The sequence below is a fragment of the Strongylocentrotus purpuratus genome, unplaced genomic scaffold (assembly GCF_000002235.5).
Source record: "Strongylocentrotus purpuratus isolate Spur 01 unplaced genomic scaffold, Spur_5.0 spur5_contig_824, whole genome shotgun sequence".
NCBI classification, from domain to species: Eukaryota; Metazoa; Echinodermata; class Echinoidea; order Camarodonta; family Strongylocentrotidae; genus Strongylocentrotus; species Strongylocentrotus purpuratus.
The window spans coordinates 3,957-24,837 of record NW_022145529.1 but is presented as its reverse complement, the minus strand read 5'-3'; the positions used below and the strand labels follow the sequence as shown (position 1 = coordinate 24,837).

The 20,881-nt window shown below is 39.4% G+C and overlaps 1 protein-coding gene across 1 annotated transcript; it reads right to left on the bottom strand.

Annotated features, from left to right (window-relative positions):
- Positions 1–75: 75 nt before the first annotated feature.
- Positions 76–18,484, bottom strand: LOC115918539 (sushi, nidogen and EGF-like domain-containing protein 1). Its single transcript, XM_030982218.1, has 7 exons — positions 18,188–18,484; positions 7,507–7,634; positions 4,042–4,341; positions 3,476–3,613; positions 2,324–2,486; positions 1,260–1,508; positions 76–525 (listed from the first exon to the last, which is right to left on the bottom strand). The coding sequence occupies exons 1-7, from the start codon at positions 18,252–18,254 to the stop codon at positions 224–226; spliced, it is 1,347 nt and encodes a 448-aa protein (XP_030838078.1). The 5' UTR covers positions 18,255–18,484; the 3' UTR covers positions 76–223.
- Between the last annotated feature and the right edge of the window lie 2,397 nt (positions 18,485–20,881).

Here is a 20,881-nt window from a genome sequence, read left to right as displayed (position 1 = left end):
TTAATGTCTCCCATCATTGGTTCAAATGATGTTTTTTTTTTAAATTTCAATATTAATCCAAGCATGTCTTTTCTGCCTCTTCTTCTATGTCAAGCTATATCTCGTCTGTCCTTGCTGCCCCGAGATCACATCTGGGAGAATAGTTCATCAGACTTAATTATCAAGAACGATAGATAAACTAAAACTACACTTAAAGTAGAAGATATAAAATTTGATGTAATTCTTACTTTCCCCCTTGACCTTCAGATTCCCTGACCCCAATAACACCGACGTCGAAGTGTAGTTCAGGGTCTAGTAGCCCTGAGACACTGTGGTGACCGAGATGATAGTCAACTCCCTGTGCCACTACGACCAAAGGTCCACTAAACTCCACGTCATTGTCTTCTCGGTAGCCGTAGACAACGATGTCAACCTCGTCTACGCTTTCGAGGGCATCTGTGTCCCACGTGATCTCGAAGTCGGACTCTCTTTGGTTGCTTTCCGTTACCGAAGAAAATACATTGTCAGGAACGTCCTCGACACTGACTAATAAGTACAAAAGAAAAGTAAATCGTCTAGATAATCTGGACATCGGTTCACTGTGACAAAATTATCACAAATACAAGTTCGTCGACATCCTATTGAAACGTCTACATTACAATCAACCCGCGTTCCAATGGGATGTAGGCGAACTCATACTTCTGACAATTTTGTGAATGATGCCCACTCAGGTTCATAAACAATATAACGAGGCAATCTATTTAATCTGTCATACTCACTATGAACATGACGGACAAAGAAAGAGGATATTTACTGTATATTTTGTCCTCTTTCTTTGTCCGTCATGTTCATAGTGACTTGTGCTCAGGTCACTGTCTAGTCTCAACCTCCTAACAAAGAAATTTAAAGCGCTAAAATTCTATGTTTATCTCTTAGCCCTTCACAATAATATATCCAGGCTTAGACTCAAATGATGTTGATATGCTCTGTATATTATGCTTTGTATACGTATATGAATAGCAAACATTTTCCGAGAAAGATGATGAAGACAAATGGAGAGGCAAATAAAATCAAAAAATATTTTGTTGGTTCGAATTAAGATTTATACCATGCACGTAACATTTATTTGTTCATAAACTTTCATTTCAAAGAGCTTTCGGCAAAATGTATTGCAATGTATAACTATAGCACAAGCTAACGATTCTGATCTGATGACAGTACAAGGTGGACATGGTAATAGCATTTTTACAGATTTAAAGACGATGTTTATATTAACTTACTAATTGTGAACAATCCTGTGAAATCGAACGTGACTCCATCGTCTAGAGACACGCGCAAGGGAATCCGTCCAACTTTGTAGAAAGTCGGCGAAACGCAGAGGGCGATCTCGTCTTCCAGAAGTCTTCCAGAAGTCTCGATTCCGTCAAAATCACAGACAATCAGGCTGTTTGCGTTGAAGCACGGTCCGTTGATGAAAACCTGAGTTCCGCCAAGCATTGAACCGACCAATGGGAATAGGGAAACGGCACCTGTCAAGACAAAAGCCAACATATGGTCAATACAGTAGAATAAACAAGGTCGTGACACTATATGAAGCACTTCGGTGTCCATCAGTATTTTCTATCTCGTCATTCATTAAAGATTTTAATGCGGTAGAGTGAGGAGGGCATGCTCGCAAGCACGCATCCACGCTCGCACCACTCACTCACCTACACACCCCCACACAATACCTCGTCATCCGACAAGATTTTGATTTATAAATCAAGATATGACTGCAATATCTGTTAGATATCTACTTATTGACCGGAGTAAAGTGGTTCATTTTAACAATTTCATGATGCGTTACGAAATATTACAAGATACCATGAATTTATCGAAAGAAAAAAAAATATGTTGATGTAAAAAGAAACATTGGAACGATACCTAACTCTAAACAGTTTGTTGTTTATGTGTGGTGTGAAGCATGCAGTCCGAAAGAAAGAACAAAAGTGAATTGTTGGGTCTGAGAGAAACTGTCGTGAAGGTGGTAAGGGTGAGTAGATTGACATGGGAGGGTCATGAGTTGAGAAAAGATGATTGATGGAGATGTCAAAAAGCGTATGACGTGGAAGTGGATGGCATAAGGGCTAAAGGAGGAACGAATATTTCATCGAGAGATAAGGTGAAGAAAGAAAACAGTATGGTTGGTCTTTATGGGGAGGATGCTCGAGACAAGAAAAAGTGGAGAGAAGGAGTATCACCAACACTCTAAAGTTAGTAACCCCTTCTAAGAGGAAATTTATGCTGATGATGATTATCATAGTTACGTCAGCAATTGCGGGAATGGTAATATTGTGTTACACACCGGAGGTAGTACATTCTAGTCCTTCGATATTGGAGTTGTCCGTTCTGAACACCCATCTTCCCGGTACACCGATATTCGATGTCGTTTCGATATCGACGATGGCCGCTGTCTGAGATCCGGGGACACTGTAAAAGTTCACTCCGTCACCAGCGTTGAATCCAACCTAAGATAAGAGTTGAGCATGTCAGCTATGAACACTACTTCCCAACAAACGTACTGTAACTTGATGTGGGAATGACCCGCCCCCTCCCCCCCCCCCCCTACTCCGTGAACGGAGGGATACCATGCGTGTTATTAAAATGTCTGGTAAAGGGGTACTTTTCACGCACCAAAGTCCGGCTCGTACATAAACAAAAAAGACTCTACACACCGGACTTAGGGGGTGTTTTCAAAAGGAGGGAACATGCATATGCGTACCTTAATAACATTGAGGGGCCGGGTGGTATGATTATTGTTTTTATTAGTCTCATTCCATGTCTTTTTGCCCAGTTCGGTGTTGGTGATTCCCCCCCCCCCCCCCAAAGAGTGAAAACATCAGTTGTTTTACCATATATTAGTTGATGAGAAACTAAAATGACTATACTTCTGAATCTAAGCTACTGCAAAACTTTTTTTTCTCTGTTTAGGTGGAAATAGACTAGACGGATTCAGCATTTTCTTGAAATATCGATCGGGTTTTACGCAAGATTTGATTTTTCCTTGTTTTTGAATACTCCTCTCATATTTTTACTACAAAGTGGAGGTCGAGTTAAAAATACAAAAAAGTATATTCACTGTCATGGATACATGCGTCATAGCATTTTTATCGGGTTTTATATTCCAGCAGTGCATCATTATATACACCGAAGCATCACTCCTTGAAGCTATGCGAATGGACAGTTCATTTCTGCCATTCGAATTCCTGATTAACTAAAAGTAAAACAAAAACTAGGAAAAGAATCGTCTAAAACATCCGATGAGACCGACTTCTAAGTGACAATAGACCGAACGGAAAATCACATTACGCCGCATGGTGGAGAATTGATTGGTCTGGACTGGCTTGGAGTCGGTTTGGCGGTGTGACTGATGTACATGAGCACGTTACCATATAAACAATCGTGTCCCTAGTTTATAAGAAGGAGGAGCTACAAACCAAACGACATAATGCATTACCTGAGCTGGGGTACCACCTAGACCAGTATTAGCATCACCTTCATTGTCAGTTCCTGTTGTCCAGTTGATATCACCGTAATTAAAGATGACGAAGGAGTATCGGCCATCTGTCACCATCACAGCCTGAAAGGAATTCCTCTGAAGAAAACGGGTAAAAATACAGAATGGTGAATAAAAGTGGCACGCAATTTTGTGTTTCATTTAGTGAAAAATACAAACAGACCAAAGTATAATATTTATGTAGTATTGTTTACGGGGCCAAATTACATAATTAGTCAAGTTCAATGATTGCTAGAAGGTTTGCATTTGGCTCAAATATCTGCTGTAATTTCTTTATTATGTCACAATTTGGAGGACTGGGAATATCCTCAAATAACTGCAAGACTCCTTAAAATGCCGGGGATTGTGCTTTGGATACCGATCTCGTGAAAAGTAGCAGGGTGATTTATTTTGTTGGTTCACTTTATCACCCTACCATGAAACAGTATCTAAAAAATGATAAGGTGGCGACAGATGATAAATTAATAGGTCCTGTGGCGAACAATCGATTCAGCCATTGTACTCACGTGGGCGGCAGGAGAACTACCGTAGAAAGACATGTTGTCCCAGGTCGCGATGAACATCCATGACGACACAAAATCTCTCATGTCAACGAATGATGCTCTTATAATTCCATCGGCTTCGAGGAATATGCCGTCGTTTTGGGCGAATCGTAAGACTTCTCGATAGGATACATTACCGCCGATCTCTGTGTTAACATCAGCCCAGAATGGTGCCAAAAGGCGTCGGTCAATAGCGAGGGGAAACGGTTCAGGGGTATATTGAGAAAATGTTTCCAAGAACGAGATGAGACCGTTATTGTTGACCTGTACACAATTTATGTGAAAGCGATTGGTAAGACATTTTAGTAGCAAGGAGGAAACATTATAGACAAAATGAGAAGGAAAGCACATATCAAAAGTTGCCAGAAAGGAACGGATACAACTTGAAGGAAAAAGAAGAAAGAACTAGAAATGCAATCGTGTCACAACGATGTGCATGCAATGACGCCATGTTTCTACGTGTCAAACGAAAGAGCTTCTCTCGGACTATCCAGAGCAATTTGTACGAAGTCTGTAGCTTCTGTGATATTGGAGATAGGTAGGGCGAAAGAAAGGCCTCAACAGTGACCTTGATTCATTTCATTTTCATTCATTTTTTATTTTTTCATTTCCAACAAAATATAATACATAATAACGAATACAATGTAAAATGTATACAAAACATATTTACATTTGTAATAAACAAATCTTAAAAATAATTTATACATTTTAGTAAGACAAAAAATGAATTTCAAAATTTAACTGCATTTATATTTTGAGGAAATGGAGAGGTCCACTCAAAAGCAAAGCTTGTAAATTGTGGACCCCTCAGATAATAATGAGTGTGAACAAAATATGGAATACATAATCAATGAAAGAAGAATAGTGGCCAACAGAGAACATTTATTAAAACACGTAATGACTGTAAACAAGAAAACGTAACAAAATAATTACATGACGAAGAAAGAACAGAAAAAGAAGAAGAAAAAAAAGGGAAAAAATGTAGGCTGCGTTTGGAGGGAAGGAGGGGAGAGAAAAGGAAAGTTGTAGAGATCGAGCACGAAATAGCGAGCGCACACAATCCTTGAGATAGCTGATCCCTTGATTGGATGGTAGTGACTATGCCTACGAAGTTTGAAAGAAATTGGGATAGGGGAAAGAACCTAGAAAGGGCTCGCAAGCACTGCGTGCAAAAACCAATGAGATTTGGTGCATGTTCATCATTGCAATAAAGATCGTTCTGGGGGCCAAAAGCGTGAGCCCGATATGCCCCATAGACAATGCGTGTAATACATGGGCGGAAAACGTACAGGATCTGTATCATGACCGGCGCTAAAAAAAAAAAAAATTCTCTCTCTTTATGTGTCTTTATGGGCCGTATTTGGTATCATTAGAAAGAGAATTTCATGGTTGCTATTGTAAACCACTCTCTTTTTTTCTATGATAATCCTATCGAAACACGTGATGTAAAATAGATTTATAGGACAAAATGGCGTCTTAAATGGCCCCATTGACCAATTTCAAAAATCCGGCCATGAGGTGCCCTGCGTATTGCAACTCGGAATGTCACTGCAAAATTTTAAGGAAAAAAAGTTATTTCCATAACTCTCCTTCCTTTTCCTGTTCCTCTTCTTGCCACCGCTGGGCCGAGGGGCCTTGACTGTTATTTCTCAATTTTCTTGAAAATGGCGAATTTGGAGGGCATTTTTCGCAAAGTCGGTCAGTGTTAGGGTATATAATTTTGTATATGGCTAGAAAGGGCATATCTTCAAGTATCTAAATCCAAAAAAGGGTACGGGTTTGTCAAGCCATAATGGAGATACGGCCACAGAGAGAAAGCCAATTCCCAGAACTTTAGAGGGCGCTTTTTATGTTTTACAAAGCCATTGGAGCGTGAAATTTGGCATGTCTATGGCAAAATTCGCTCGAAGATGTCGTTGACGAAGCTGTTCATGATGATCATGGCCCGACTGGAGATGCCGGAGATGCTGGATTCAGCCGAGAACGCAGGTTCGAAACTGAGTCACGTCTTTCGGATGGTGACGTTAAAAGTCGGTCCCCAGACGTAAATAATCATATCTGATTGATACACGTCTGTAAAAACCCAAATACACACACACACACACGCTATGTGCAATCATGAGATAAAGATACTGTGAGATTTAAATACAAAACGAAATTTATATGAGAAAGTTAGGACAGTTTTAGATTATTTAGGGGTCAATTTTTCAAGAATTTGAGAGATTTTTGACGGAGTCGGTTTCAGATTTGAATTTTGAGTACGAAGATGGCATTTTAAAGGGCAGGTTATTCGTCGCAGATTAAATAACAGCTCTTAGACTATCTAGAGGAATTTGTTAGAAGGTTGTAGGATCTAGGATAGTGGAGATAGGAAGGAAGAAAGAAAGGCCTTAAAATGGACCAGAAACGGACAAAATGGCGCCTGGACGGTTATGCATGAGTGATTTCGAGAATCGAAGAATGTAGTGACCTTGAAGAAATGTTAGAGACTATGCTTATGAAATTTGAAAGGAAAAGAACATGAGGAAAACATCTAACTGGGAATAACAAGCACTATGTGCAAAACGAATGCGATTTCCTGACGATAAGGAAGATAAGGAAAACAAGGAGGAGAATATTAATGCAGGATAGTGGAGATAGGAAGGAAGAAAGAAAGGCCTTAAAATGGACCAGAAACGGACAAAATGGCGCCTGGACGGTTATGCATGAGTGATTTCGAGAATCGAAGAATGTAGTGACCTTGAGGAAATGTTAGAGACTATGCTTATGAAATTTGAAAGGAAAAGAACATGAGGAAAACATCTAACTGGGAATAACAAGCACTATGTGCAAAACGAATGCGATTTCCTGACGATAAGGAAGATAAGGAAAACAAGGAGGAGAATATTAATGCAGAATGGGGCAGAATGTGAACGAAAACAAGGCAATGACGAAGGTCGTCATTGCAAAAAGGAGAATAAATGGGGCAGAATGTGAACGAAAACAAGGCAATGACGAAGGTCGTCATTGCAATTATCAGTTCACACGGATATAGATAGACACAAGCATACGCACGTAGGGAAAGAGAAAGAAGACGACGATAGATAGGACGAGAGAGAGAGAGGGGGGGGGGGGGGAGGGGTCAAGAGTGGGAGTTAGTGGTGATGACTTAACCCTTTGACTGGCCTATATCATAGTAAGTCGTCAATGTAAAGTATGCTTGGAATACTAAAATATTGTCTTTCCTCTTTAAATTCAAAAGAAGTTGAAGGGCTTTTAGGTTTGATATCTTTATCATTTTCATGGTACCTTGATTGTATTAAGATGATTATATAAACAAACGTGACGTAAACTCATATCGATGATATGTGTTCATACATTTAACGTCACGTAACGTGTTAGACAGATTTCTCAAACAAAATATTTTAGTTCAAGCTACGAGGGACTTACATAAAGACTGGTATATTCGTGATCGTAGAACGGAAAGGCGACGGCAATTGATAGCTCGTTTGTCCCGCCGTCAACGGTGGCGGGTAGGAATTCGTCCCCTTCATTTAATCCAAATGGAAAGAGCAGACCTGAAAAGTGGGGAACATAAGGGAAATAGTAAGAACAACTATGTGAATACTTTATATTTTAATTTGAGTAAGGAATTCCTTTGAAATTTAAAAACTTTTAAGGTTTTGCACGCATCGGGCTGAAAAAATACTACGTATCATTTGTTTTGACTGCAGATTGTTCAAAAGTTTGGGTTTTTAAAAATAAGTTGTTTGAAATATCGAAATGTTATATTAAAACTCAAAATAGTAAATGTAAAGCCCCCATCACACCATACTAGTTCTCACTACATTCTCACAAATGTTGCCAAACGGGCTCAAACTGTGTGCGAACGGAGTTGAAAGTAGTAGCAACTGTTTGCGACCTGTTTAATGACTTTATGGATGGGATTGGACTCGACTGATGTCTATAATACGATACTATAGTTCGTTCATTAACAGTCCACAATTCGTCCAACTTGGCTATACCCCACCACAGTCAATTCATATCAAGTTCAGATCGGTTAAATTTGACATTTCCAAACAGTCCAAGCATTCTTATTAGTTCGAAACTTAATCTAACTACTATATCTCGTTCTGAGTACGTTTGATCGCGCTCTTATCGTAGTGTGCAATTCTGTCCTGGTTCGAGCGCTGTAAAAACCTAGCGCGTTCTTGCTAACTGATGCTCGACCACATCACGTTGTTCATGTTCCTAGTACGGCAATTGTGTTAAAGTTTAAATTTAAGTACATTGTCACTCCGTCTAGTTGCAGGACGGGGAAAATTTCGAACAGGCTTAAAGTTCTAGAGCATATCGATTCCTTAAGTCGCTGGTGTGATGATAACGATATGGCTCCTAAACCGGAAAAGTGTCAAGTGTTGCAAGTCTCTTTCCTTCGTCATGCTCCTCCCCCTGTACATTTGTCCATTTGTGATGTGCACTTGCAGTCCTGCTCATCTTTTAAACTTCTTGGTGTTATCGTTCAGGATGATCTTAATTGGAAAGAGCAGGTGAAACGCATGGTTGGAAATGCATCATGTCGCCTCTTCATTCTATGTAAACCAGAGGATCTCTTGTTCATATACTCTATGTACATACGACCTATACTAGAGTATGCAGTACCTGTTTGGGGATCAAGTTTAACCCTGTGCCAGTCTGCTGACATTGAACGACTACAGAAGAGAGCTCTTCGCATGATTTGTTAAACCGACTGACGCTCACTATGGTGACCTTCTTCACCAATTTGACATTTCATCTCTTGATAGCCGACGTGTTGAGATCCTCACGCGATTTGCGAAATCACTTCTGGGTTCCTCAAGGCACCGCCATCTCTTGCAACAACCGCGCCATAATACCTGCCGCAGCTTGAGAAACTATAATCATTTGTCGTTATCACGATGCAGAACTCAGCGCTATAAACAATCGACAGTTCCCTCTCTTGTTCGTTTGCTAAATTAAATCAACTGAAATCTTGTTAGACCTGTTAACAATGTATTGTCATTATTCGAACTCTCTCTCTCTCTCTGTCTTTCTCCTTCTCCCTTTCTCCCTTTCTCTAACTTTTTCTCTCTCTTTCTCCTTTCTCTCCTCCCCTCTCCCGCTATTTCTCTATTTCAGTCATGTATTTCCTCTTCTCAATTTTCTGACAATGTGATAATTACTCATGAACAATGTTCACCTATATATAGGTCATTTACCAATGTTAAACAGTATTATAACAACTCCATAATGGCATTCGTATTGATGTATCATTTGACATTTCCGTATTATGTGCATTTTAACTTTTACAATGCTTCATTAATCTAATTCAACTCAATTATCGGTCATTTGCTTGCATTGTTTTGTCATAAATTGAACTCTTTTTTCCTCTCTTTCTCTCATCCCTCATCTTTCTCTTGTCTTTTGTTCCCCTTTGTTCACTTCTCTCTCTCTCTCTTTCAAATGCTATCTATCTTTATCCTTTCCCCTTCCACTCTTCCACTTGTCACTCTATCTTTCTTCCTTCTTTCTCAATTCACTGACAATTGATTATCACCATGAATTTCTTCAAATATATAATAGACTTATCCTATTGATACTAATATACCATTTTATATTTTACAATCCTTTTCTTTTGTTCGTGATATTTTGTCGTACTTTAAATTATTGATCTACTGTTTTTAATGCATTTTTATATGATTCAATGTAATCCAAATATTGTTAGTCTTTGGAAATGTCATTTGGGTTATTTTTAAAAACCGAAATTGAATTGAATTGAATAGAATTCTTCCCGTCCAAGCCAGTCCGAGCCCGTCTATGAAGTTCTAAAAAAGATCGTAAATAGTTGCTAATACTTTTAATCCGTTCGCACACAGTTTGAGCCCGTCTGGCAACATTTTCCAAAACGTAATGAGAAATAGTTTGGTGTGATGGGGGCTTCACTTAAATGTCTTGATCTGCAAAGCTTGAATGGTTGAAGTTGAACGGGAATAGGGACTTTTAGATTTGCGTGGACTGAAACGTGTGACGTCCATTCAAGACAGTGCATTAAAAGGACGTCGATCGTAGCATAGACCTATTGTCTTGGTGCGAATCTAAAAGTCCCTATTGAGGAACGGCGAGAACGCGCCGAGGGTATATAGCTTCCGAGCCAGGACGGGATTACACACTCGAACGCACTAAGAACGAGATAAGGACGAGTTACACCCTCTCTGAACGGGTTGGTCGGGTTAAAACTAGTTAGAACAAGTGGCGAACTAACTAGAATGGGTTTGGATCGACGTATTGGGAAAGAGGTAGAACTAGTAAATAAAATGGGTTTAAACTGACTACGGACTGGTAAGGACTGCCTGGAAATGGCAAATGTACCCGATCTGAACTTGATATGAACTGACTGTGGACGGTGTACAGACGAGATGGACGAATTGAGAGCTGTTTATGAGCGAACTAGGATCGTATTATAGACATTTATTACACATTCGGCCCCGATCACAACCCGCTTTACGATTTCCTAGGACGGTTCCAGAACGTAGTGTGAACTGGTTTGGTGTGATGGGGGCTTAATTCTTCAAATTGAAATTGAGAATAATACAAATAAGCAATACCTTCAGCATGTATAAAGGAATGGTTCCCGGGAGAAAATGTCTGTACTAGTCTATGGGATTTCTTCTCGGCAACGTTTTCACCGACGACTGAAATAAGCAACAATGTCATAGTACCGTTGCGTTTGCTGGTGTCTTCGTCTACGTGGAAAGCGAACACGAAAGTTGTGATTGTTTGGGTTGTATCTATGTAATTGTGCGCACTTCTTCAAATTTTAGAGGGGTGGGGGGCAATCCCCCTAAAAAAAGGAGGAGGGCAGGCCGTATAACACTTCTAAAACCAATGTTAGTCCCAAATAAATGTTTTGTCAAAGACATGATGTATAAAATAAAAAACCTGTCTAGATATTGTAGTCCTGTTCTTATCTGGTTAATTCGATCTTTCGAAAAAAAAAGATGTAGCAGTTGTAGTTGCTTTAGGACTAAGAGTGGTCTTAGTTGATAGGAATTACACAAAATTATTAAATCATACCTCATTGAAATGGCATCCAAAAATATACAAAATTCATTTTAATAATAAAGTTGTGCTAGTGTGATCGGAAGAAGTCCACTTTAAAGGCCCACTGCACTACTTGTAGCTACTTGCGCCCTCTATATAACAAACCATGCCTAATCGGTGACCATTGGTCCCTCATGGTCCTCTTTTTCTTATGTTAACTGAGAGCTAAGGTGATGAGATAGCCACCTGTCCAGTGACCTTGTAGGGTGGTCTAATCCCTCCTGTAAACTATGGCAGATAAGCTTTAAGAAAAAAAAGTCGAGTTAAGCTACTTGCTCCCTTTATATAGAAAACTTCCCCAATCGGTGCCTGTTGGTCCCCCATGATCCTCTTTTTCTTATGTTAAATGAGAGCTGACTTAATGACATAGTCACCTGTTACAGTGACCTCGCTGGCTCGCTGGGTGGTCTAATCCCTTCTAGCTAAAGTAGTAAAGACTGCCTTTAAAGGAAGGTTCAATTTCGTTCATATGGCATGAGGTGCTGATAGAAATTTAATTTAACAAAATCGTTCATATTGGTTAACTATGGCGTAATGTCGCCCATTCTTCTATTTCTGAATATTCATTATTGTCATATACATATAATTCAAATTCCATGAAAAATTTGTTGCATTTTACCATTTTTTTTTCTTGAAAAGATTGATATGATAATGCATCATTATTACATTTCTCATATGTGCAGAATTCTCTCATAAGTTCCCACTTTGGCTAACATTGACAGTTGGCTTTTTGACCCTTGGTAGATGAAGAATAATGCGAAAAGTCTTTGTGTAGAAGAGCCCGCAAAGAGGACAAATAGAGGTGTTGACATAGGAACTCCTATTTGGTTCTCATGACCACCATACTCATTTCACTTTGAAACTGATAATGACAGTGTTTTTACGGGGTCTACAGGGGAATTCCCTGTATTTCATATTTCAACAGAACATCGTGCCACATTTACACCCAGCACCAGCCTACCCTTTCCCCACGGAGCGACGCCTCTGCATTTAATAGTGATCATTACTTGTTTAAATATATAACAAATATATTTATTTTTTGCGAAAGTGATATTTTTTGTATGTATGGTAACAAAATAAAGTTGGGCTCAAAGTTGTCTTACAAATATTCTCCCCAAATATAGAATGTGACATTAAATTGTAGGAAGGTTAAATTTCCTTTACATGACATCTCATAGAATGGTAAATTGAAGTGATGTTATAAATTATTATAAGACGGGTTCTAGAATCTAAGCAGTCCAATTGGTGACATCACGTGGGCGTTCATTCCTTTACATGACACCTCATAGAATGGTAAATTGAAGTGATGTTATAAATTATTATAAGACGGGTTCTAGAATCTAAGCAGTCCGATTGGTGACATCACGTGGGCGTTCATTAGTTTCTCCCACCGTGCAAAAAAGCTCCCATCAAAAATTGATTACATACGCTCGATACCTGCCGATGTCTCTTTCGCGTAATTCAACCAAAGTTAATTTGTGCATAATTGTCAATATCTAGATCTGGATGTAGAATATTCTAGGCCTTGATCTAGTTAGATCTAACTTAGATCTAAATCTGATATCTATTTTTACTCTAGATCTAGACTATATTGTAAGAATATATTGCCGATCCATCTTATAAAACAAATAATGCACTATTTCGCTCCTGTGTTAAGGCAGTTCCAGCGCAATCAGTTAAGTCTAAGAGCGCTTTAGCAAAACACGACGGAAGCAAAGATGACGGGAGAATGGCTCAACTGAAATAATTTTTTTATGCAGTTTGGTCTATTGAAATATATTTTTCTTATCAGGTGAATGAAATAATTTGTATTGAGGCACTTTACAAAGACTAATGCATTACATTTGGTTACATTACGAAAATGGTCCATTGTAAGGCGATACAGCTCTTCCGTCGTGTTTAGGGGACGAACGCTATTATGGCCAAGAACGGTCGTGAACATCAACAAGACGGAGAAAATTCTGGTTCACGCAAGCGCAGATTGGTTGTTTCGCTTGGTTACCCTCGTCTTTGCCTTCCGTCGTGTTTGCAAAAGCGCTCTATTTACAGGTTACAAATGAAGACGGGAGCATAGTACAGGACAATCTCGGTTGAGTGAATTATCCCGTCGTCTTTGCTTCCGTCGTCTTTGCTAAAGCGTTCTAGTGCGATAACGCACTTGCCCTGTGGGCGCGTGCATTATAACTATGTGCACTGACTAAACTTCGTGCACCGGCCCTGCGCTCACACACTCGCAACAGTGCATTATTTGTATAATATAAACAAACCATTCAACATTGGTTATTCATGGATGGCGCTCATTGTTCTATTTATAAATATATATTCTTTTCATATACAGTTAACATATTTTCTATGACGAGTTGTAGCACGCTGCCTAGCCATCATGCATATTTGCATTATACCATTGTGTTGGCAATAGGTGTGTTTCCAATTTGGCTAACAATGTAAAGTTGGCTGTTTTGGCCCTTGTAGATGAAAAGGTTCTAGCAAGCCTCTTTGTAGAAGTTCCCGCAAAAAATAACAAATAGAGGTGTTGACGTAGGACCTATTATTTGGTTATCATGACAACTATACTTTTTGCTTTGAAACGGATGACAATGTGTGTACGGGGATCTAGAGGGGAAATTCCCTTTTTATTGTGTTAGAATATTGGGCCACGTTTACTTAACAATCACATACTATTTACTTACATCTAGTTTGTTGCCGAATTTGTCCTCTTTTTTTAACAGCTATTTTTTTTTTGTAAATTCAATTTTCAATAATAATTATATATCTTAGTATGTATCTTGAAGCAAATACATGTGTATTAACCATGTTTTGCCTAATTATGTAAAGCTTTTTATATTTAAATGTCTATAATGAATATATCAATGACATTGCGGTTTGTGCTTTAGGATTCATTATTTAATTTTGTAGTCGGTTTAAGTTGGTCTCAACAATTATGCTGCATTTACATTGTACGGTATTATATTTGTATTATAGTTTATTACACTTTATCCGATTATATATCTAGATCTCCATTTCAGCCTATTTATCTGTCCTACTCTTTACCTGTCCCTTTTATTGTGTAGTCTGCTCGCCAGCTTCTCTTTCTCATTTCTCTATGCCCTCTCTCTCTCTCTCTCTCTCTCTCCCCTCTCTGTTATTATCTTACCAGTCCTTCTAATCTTCTGTTACATTTGTCTTATTGTCTTCTGCTACGCGATCGTTCTCCTTCAATTATCCTTTAGTCATGCGTTTCAATCTCTTCTCTTGTTTCTCTTCTTTTCTTTGATCATATCCTTGATTCTTTATTGTATATCGCCATTTATAATTATGTATATGTTATGCTTTTGAATGTATCTTTTGTAAATTCAATTTGTTTCAGCCTCTGGCTGCTATTTGAATGTTTTTTAATCAATAAACCATATCAAATCAAATCAAATACCTTTTCAAATCAGTGATAGATCACAATTATACCAGACAGATCAAATATTTACATTAACATTACAGCTCGGTCACACAATCAAACTGGATCCACACCGACTTCAATCCAATCGACTCTTGGACATTTGGGATAATATGATACGCAGTCACATTATTTAACAAGAACGACAGCAGACCGAGCAAAAAATATATTACCCCGAATAACCAAGGTTTGGTCGGTTCGGAGTCAGTTTAGCGGTGTGACATAGGTATATTGTTTTGTTCGATTTGTTGTCGGTTCGGTGTCGGTCACATTAATGTGTCTCCGGTAAAAATGGACGTGCATTGGTCGGTATCGAGACGGTGTGGAGTCAGTTTAATAGTGTTACTAATACCTCTGTCACACAAACGAGACCGACACCAGACCGACAGAACACCTAGCAAAATATTGTATTACCCCGAATAACTAAGAATCACTAGGTTTGGTGTCGATAAAGATTTGATTAGGGCACAAGATATGATAGAAGTAAGATTTCATTCCGAGGAGTAATAGGAGTCATTCCTTTAAAATACTTTAAAATGTAGTTGAAATTCGCTCCAAAGTAGCGATTGAATAAAGCTTTTGAGTATAGTTTCTACTATCTTTTAAAGTCAATTCCACTCCAATTAAAGTCACTCTCTCTCGAAGTTGATGTTGTCTCCTTAACATTTAGAATGTAACATCGCGGAAGGTGCTTAGCAACTATGAAACAAAAACAGAAACATGAACAATGCAAACAAAAAGAAAGACATAACAAAAAGGAGCTGAAATAAAACAGCAAAATATGCTCCACTAGTGAAGTTTCTTATTATTTTGATAATTAAACAAAAGTTTTTTGTAGAATACCTTTCCAAATCAAGTCCTTTATGGCAGCGTTTTTATTACCTGTTTCATCCGCATGCGCCCTTCTCAGAAATGATAGCGTCTCCCCGAACCTGAATTCATCACAAAATATTACTTATACATCTTTATGAAACTCATCAAATGCCATATAAACACTAACGGGCATAACATTGATGCATATGCACATAATTTGCGTCAATCTGCATGTTAACATCCAATTGTGTCAATTGAATGGCATTTTGTGTGCAATTCCATGAAATGTATCCGTATTTATGAATTTCTTTGAAAAACCTACAATTATCGCCATGCCGTATGACACTTGATCTAAAGCTATGGTCACAACTCAGAGCGGCGACCGACCGATTTGAAGCCTGCTCGTTCGCCGCTGGAATTACGCTTATTATGGAGCTCTCACACTCTGCCGTGTAGGCCTACCGTCCAACTGCCGGGCTATTAAAAAACAACAGAGTCCACAACGTTGGGTTTTGAGCGAACTTGTCCCCGGCCGCAAAAAAAAATTCATAAAATTAATTTTTTCACCGTTTCGTTGCCATCTTCTGACCGTTCTCACCGGGCGCATACCGGGTGTTAAACGTACTTCTATCGTCTTCACCGCCCAGATTGACTTTTGTTGAAAATTTTGGCCGTTTCCATACCGGGCCCATACTGGGTCTCGAACGTGTGCACCGGGTTTGTAGCAGCCACCTACCAGTCTCTTAGCGTCTCCTCACCGCTCGGAGCGTCCTGTGAGCGAGTCCCCGAACTGCTGACGTCATGACACGACTGCCATAAATACCCCGATTTGAACGGCAACGGTCAGCCGGCCAAAGTTTTGAACATGCCCAAAACTTTCGCCGGGTCCCACCGGGTGTAAATAAGTGCCAACGCCCTATTAACGTGTTGCCCGCTTTGATAACGAACCACCGTGTGCCCTCGCCGTTCTCCACCGTCCGCAGACATTTTCGCGCACGGTGGCACACGGTAGGCCTACACGGCAGAGTGTGAGAGTCACTTTACACCCGGTGGGACCCGGCGAAAGTTTTGGGCATGTTCAAAACTTTGGCCGGCTGGCACCGGCCGCAAGTAAGCGGCAATAGGACGGTGTTGAACGGTATGAGGACGATATGAATACGTTATGAAAACGGTCACACTGTATGAACACGTTCACAACACGCTCATAACCCGTTACAGAACGGTGATGAACGGGCAAAAAAAAATCCACCGTCTGCAACGGGTTGTAAGCGGGTTGTGAATGTGTCATGAACGTCAGCAGTCCGGGGACTCGCTCACAGGACGCTCCGAGCAATGAGGGGACGCTAAGTGACTGGTAGGTGGCTGCTACAAATCCGGTGCACACGTTCGAGACCCGGTATGGAAACGGCCAAAATTTTCAACAAAAGTCAATCTGGACGGTGAAGACGGTAGAAGCACGTTCAACACCCGGTATGCGACCGGTGGGAACGGTAAGAAGATGGCAACGAAACGGTGAAAAGATTAATTTTATGAATTTTTTTTTGCGGCCGGGGACAAGTTCGCTCAAAACCAACGTTCTGGACTCTGCTGTTTTTTTAATAGCCCGGCAGGTGGACGGTAGGCCTACACGGCAGAGTGTGAGAGCTCCATTAATTTTTGACCTAAATCACCCGACAGCGAACGCTCGATTAGGTCGGTGCCCGGGCGGCGACCGCCGGGGCACCGAGCGTATTTTAGGCGCCGAGTGAAACGTTAGCAGGGCCTGGCGCCGCCCGAATTTTAACTCCGCGTTAAAACAAAAAGCGATGCCCTTAAAACAAGCGGTGCCCGTGCCACTTTTTTGGGTTTTGACCATAGCTAGCAGCATGCAGCAGTCAAAACCACCCGATCCGACCAGCCTAACCTCAGTGAAAAATAAGGTGAACGTTTAGAGACTCTGACGTTCCTTGCAAGAAAATCGACGGCCTCTGAGACGAAACAAAAACCATGCACTGCAAATTTCTGATATTAAAGCATCACTAAAAATTGTGGCCTGAATATTAAACAAATGAATTTCCGAAGCTTCTTATATCCCGGTCACACATATACGTCGCTCCTACTACGATGAATAAGTGGCCGAGAGCGTGGCCAATCGTGGCCAATCGTGAGCCATACGTGGGAGGATCTCCATGCGCGTGGGTTGGTTGGGGTGGGATCTCCTATAGATCGGGAAGCTGCATGCTTTCCCTACGCTTATTTTAAACGTGCTCAAAATTAGCGCAGCCGGTTCATGGCCAACAATAAGCGGGGCATAGCCTATATTTTGTTCATAAAGAGTAAATAATCCTGCAAATGTTTTCTATAACGTTTCAAGATAACACACTCCTGAATGGAATGCCACATGATGCAAAAGATCGGCAAAACAGTGAAGAGCAAATAGCCGAAGATATTATAAGTGAACGAGTGCAAGTCTATATAACTGGTGGTGTGTTTGTCTAGTAATATGTGACGCCACTATACAGAGCTCGCCTTTCTATTATATCTATATGATTTTTTAGCAGATTATTAGTGTTTTTCAAGAGAAAATCTTTCCATCGATATGTAATTTGTCCATAATTATCAGTTTTAGTGAATTTTCTTCGGGTTACTACTTTAAGAAATTAGCGTGATGAGATCTATGTAACAAGCTTCGAAAGACAAGTACAGAAACTTAAGTACCATACAAAAATCTCATTTTTGGAAAGTTGAATATAAATAGTATTATGAACTTACTTTGACCTGCCTCTGAATAGATTACAGCTACGCAGAAGAAAATAGCAACTTGCTTTTTCCAAATCATCCTAGAGAGTGATAAGTTTGCCAACTATATCAGAATTCGTCAAATATCTTCGAAATACAGCGTATTTCTTCTTAACCTGCCACTACTTTTTCTTCTTCTTTGTTCCTCTTCTCCCGTATTTCCTCTTCTCCTCCTTCTTCTTCTTGTAAGTCGTAACACCTCTTGTTACTTCTTATTTGTTCTATTATGTGCTCTACTGATCCCTGTCCGTCTTATCTGATTCCGTTGTTACTCAGCTTTCTCACTTTTCCTCTTCTGCCACTCACTAGTCCACTGCCTGCGTTCTCGCCTTCTTTGGCTCTCAATTCGTACGCCTTTAAGGACGCGCTCGTCCGCCCACGAAATTACGCACGTTTATACAATCATACCCTTTTAAGGTTGGGTAAATAATGACCTAGACAATGAATTCAATCTCTATACAAACAACATGCTGAAAAAACAAACATGCTGAGCATTATAGACTCAAAATTCAATGGAAAATGTATGGGACACACAACATTTCTGGTTATGCACTTTTGTGTATTAAAATATTATCACTAATGAACATTTCAATTTAATTATCAACAAAGGGCTATAAAATACAGTGCTGATATAAAGATTGTGAGGAAGAGGAAATATGAAGAAACAAAAACAGGTATATAAAGAAGGAACGATTTAAATAGCAAGAGTAGTTTGGTTTACAGGGTTTATTCCAACAGAGTGTTAATATTTTGTATCAGATTTTAGTATTATTCCATCCCTATCGACATACCGCTCGGTTATTAAATTGTGTTTAAGTTTTGAAAGCAAAAACAGGCAAAGGATTTGAAAGTTCATCGCTTCTCAATGCTCTGATGTGAAATACTAAGAAGCCTTAAAAAGGGAATTTGCAGTTTGGAGAAAAGGAATGTGATTTATTTGACATCACTTTTTAAAGAAAATACTTAAAGTTCCAAATACGACTAATGACAAAAACGTATAGTAGGAAGAAAGTGAGAGACGATTATCAGAAACGGATAGGGTTAGAAGACGAGTTTAACGAGATGGACGTACTACGAACGGAATTGCCGTACTTCGATCCTACTAGGAACGTGTTACCACGTGATGCGGTCTAGCATCAATAAGGAAAAACGCGCTGGGTTTGTATATCCCTCGAACCAGGACCGAATTGCAAAGCACGATATAAGCGCGTTCGAACGCATTAAGAACAAGATGAGGACGAGTTGAACTGTTTCTGAACGGGGTTGTTTTGGTTATAAACTAGTTAGAACAAGTTCCAAACTAGTTGGACTGCTTGGAAATATCAAATTTATCCGATCTGAACTTGATATGAACTGACTGTGGACGGGTACAGACGAGTTGGACGTATTGTGGACTGTTAATGAACGAACTAGGATCGTATTAGAGACATAAGTCCAGTCCGAGCCCGTCCATAAAGTCCTTAAACATGTCGCAAACAGTTACTAAAATACGTTCAACTCCGTTCGCACACAGTTTGAGCCCGTTTGGCAACATTTTCGAGAACGTAGTAAGAACTTGCTTGGTGTGATGGGGCTTTACTCAAAATATTGGGGTCATGAAATCGATCTATATTTCAAAAGTTTGTACACACAATAATTCTGTCTATTGAAACACTTTAACTTGATTAGACATGAAATATGATGTCATGAAAGACAAAGTAATGAATAATTCATTTTAAATTATTCCAAATGGATTGATGGATATGTACAGGTGCACTTTTGAATGGAAAACACACTGTACATGTGCATCTACAGCGTACATGTACCGTGTACAGTAATTATCGCATGACAAGGTGATTAACTAAACAAATAAATTGATGCATGAAGTACTTCGCTTTATGGTATAAAAACCACAAACGAAAACATAACTTACAATGTTTATTGAACCGACTTCTAAGAGGAAAATTTGAAAGAGAGAGAGAGAGAGAGGGGGAGGGGGAAGAGAGAAAAAGTGGGGGAGGGGGGGGGGCAAAGCTAAGAAAGTGAGCACTGAAGGATGTGAAACTAATTGTTATGACTACGTTTATCGGATGATGACATGTGTAGGACTTTAATCCACTTATGTGGTTTCATGTTTAAAGTGAGGAAGGACGCAAACACATTACGATGTAAACGACGACAATAATGATGAAAATTTCATTAATGGAGAATCTCCCTTCTCAATTCTCATTATTGTCTCCTCTCTCTCTCTCTCTCTGTCTCTCTCTCTCTGTCTCTCTCTATGTTTCCCTCTCTCTCTCTATATATAATATTTCTCTCTCTCTCCTCTTGTTAATGAACTCTCCTTTAAACAAAAACACTGATGGACGACATGTCAACTCTGACTAATATTGCCATTAATTCAAAAAAAAATCAAGGCCGATTTTTGCCATGACCAGATCATCTTTAAAATTTTGTATATGACAAGTCGGCTGCCTACTTATGTAAATCTAATATTTTCATTTTCCAAAATGTCATTACTGAATTTGTAGATTTACCACTAATTATCAAACAACTATCTCAATGCAAAGGTATGTATTCATAATAGGTCACGAAAATAGCAAATTTCATGACCAAATTGATTCCATCGATCTTCTCTCATGATGATGAATTTAAAATTAAAGAACAAATATCATTGGGATTAAACAA

What these genes read in the sequence shown, in the direction of transcription:
- LOC115918539 (XM_030982218.1), bottom strand. Translation starts at nt 18,254, where the DNA reads ATGATTTGGAAAAAGCAAGTTGCTATTTTCTTCTGCGTAGCTGTAATC. An exon ending in ACGAATATACCAGTCTTTAT is followed by an intron (nt 4,342 to 7,506) that starts GTAAGTCCCTCG and finishes AATTGTGTACAG; the next exon opens with GTCAACAATAACGGTCTCAT. An exon ending in GTAGTTCTCCTGCCGCCCAC is followed by an intron (nt 3,614 to 4,041) that starts GTGAGTACAATG and finishes CGTTTTCTTCAG; the next exon opens with AGGAATTCCTTTCAGGCTGT.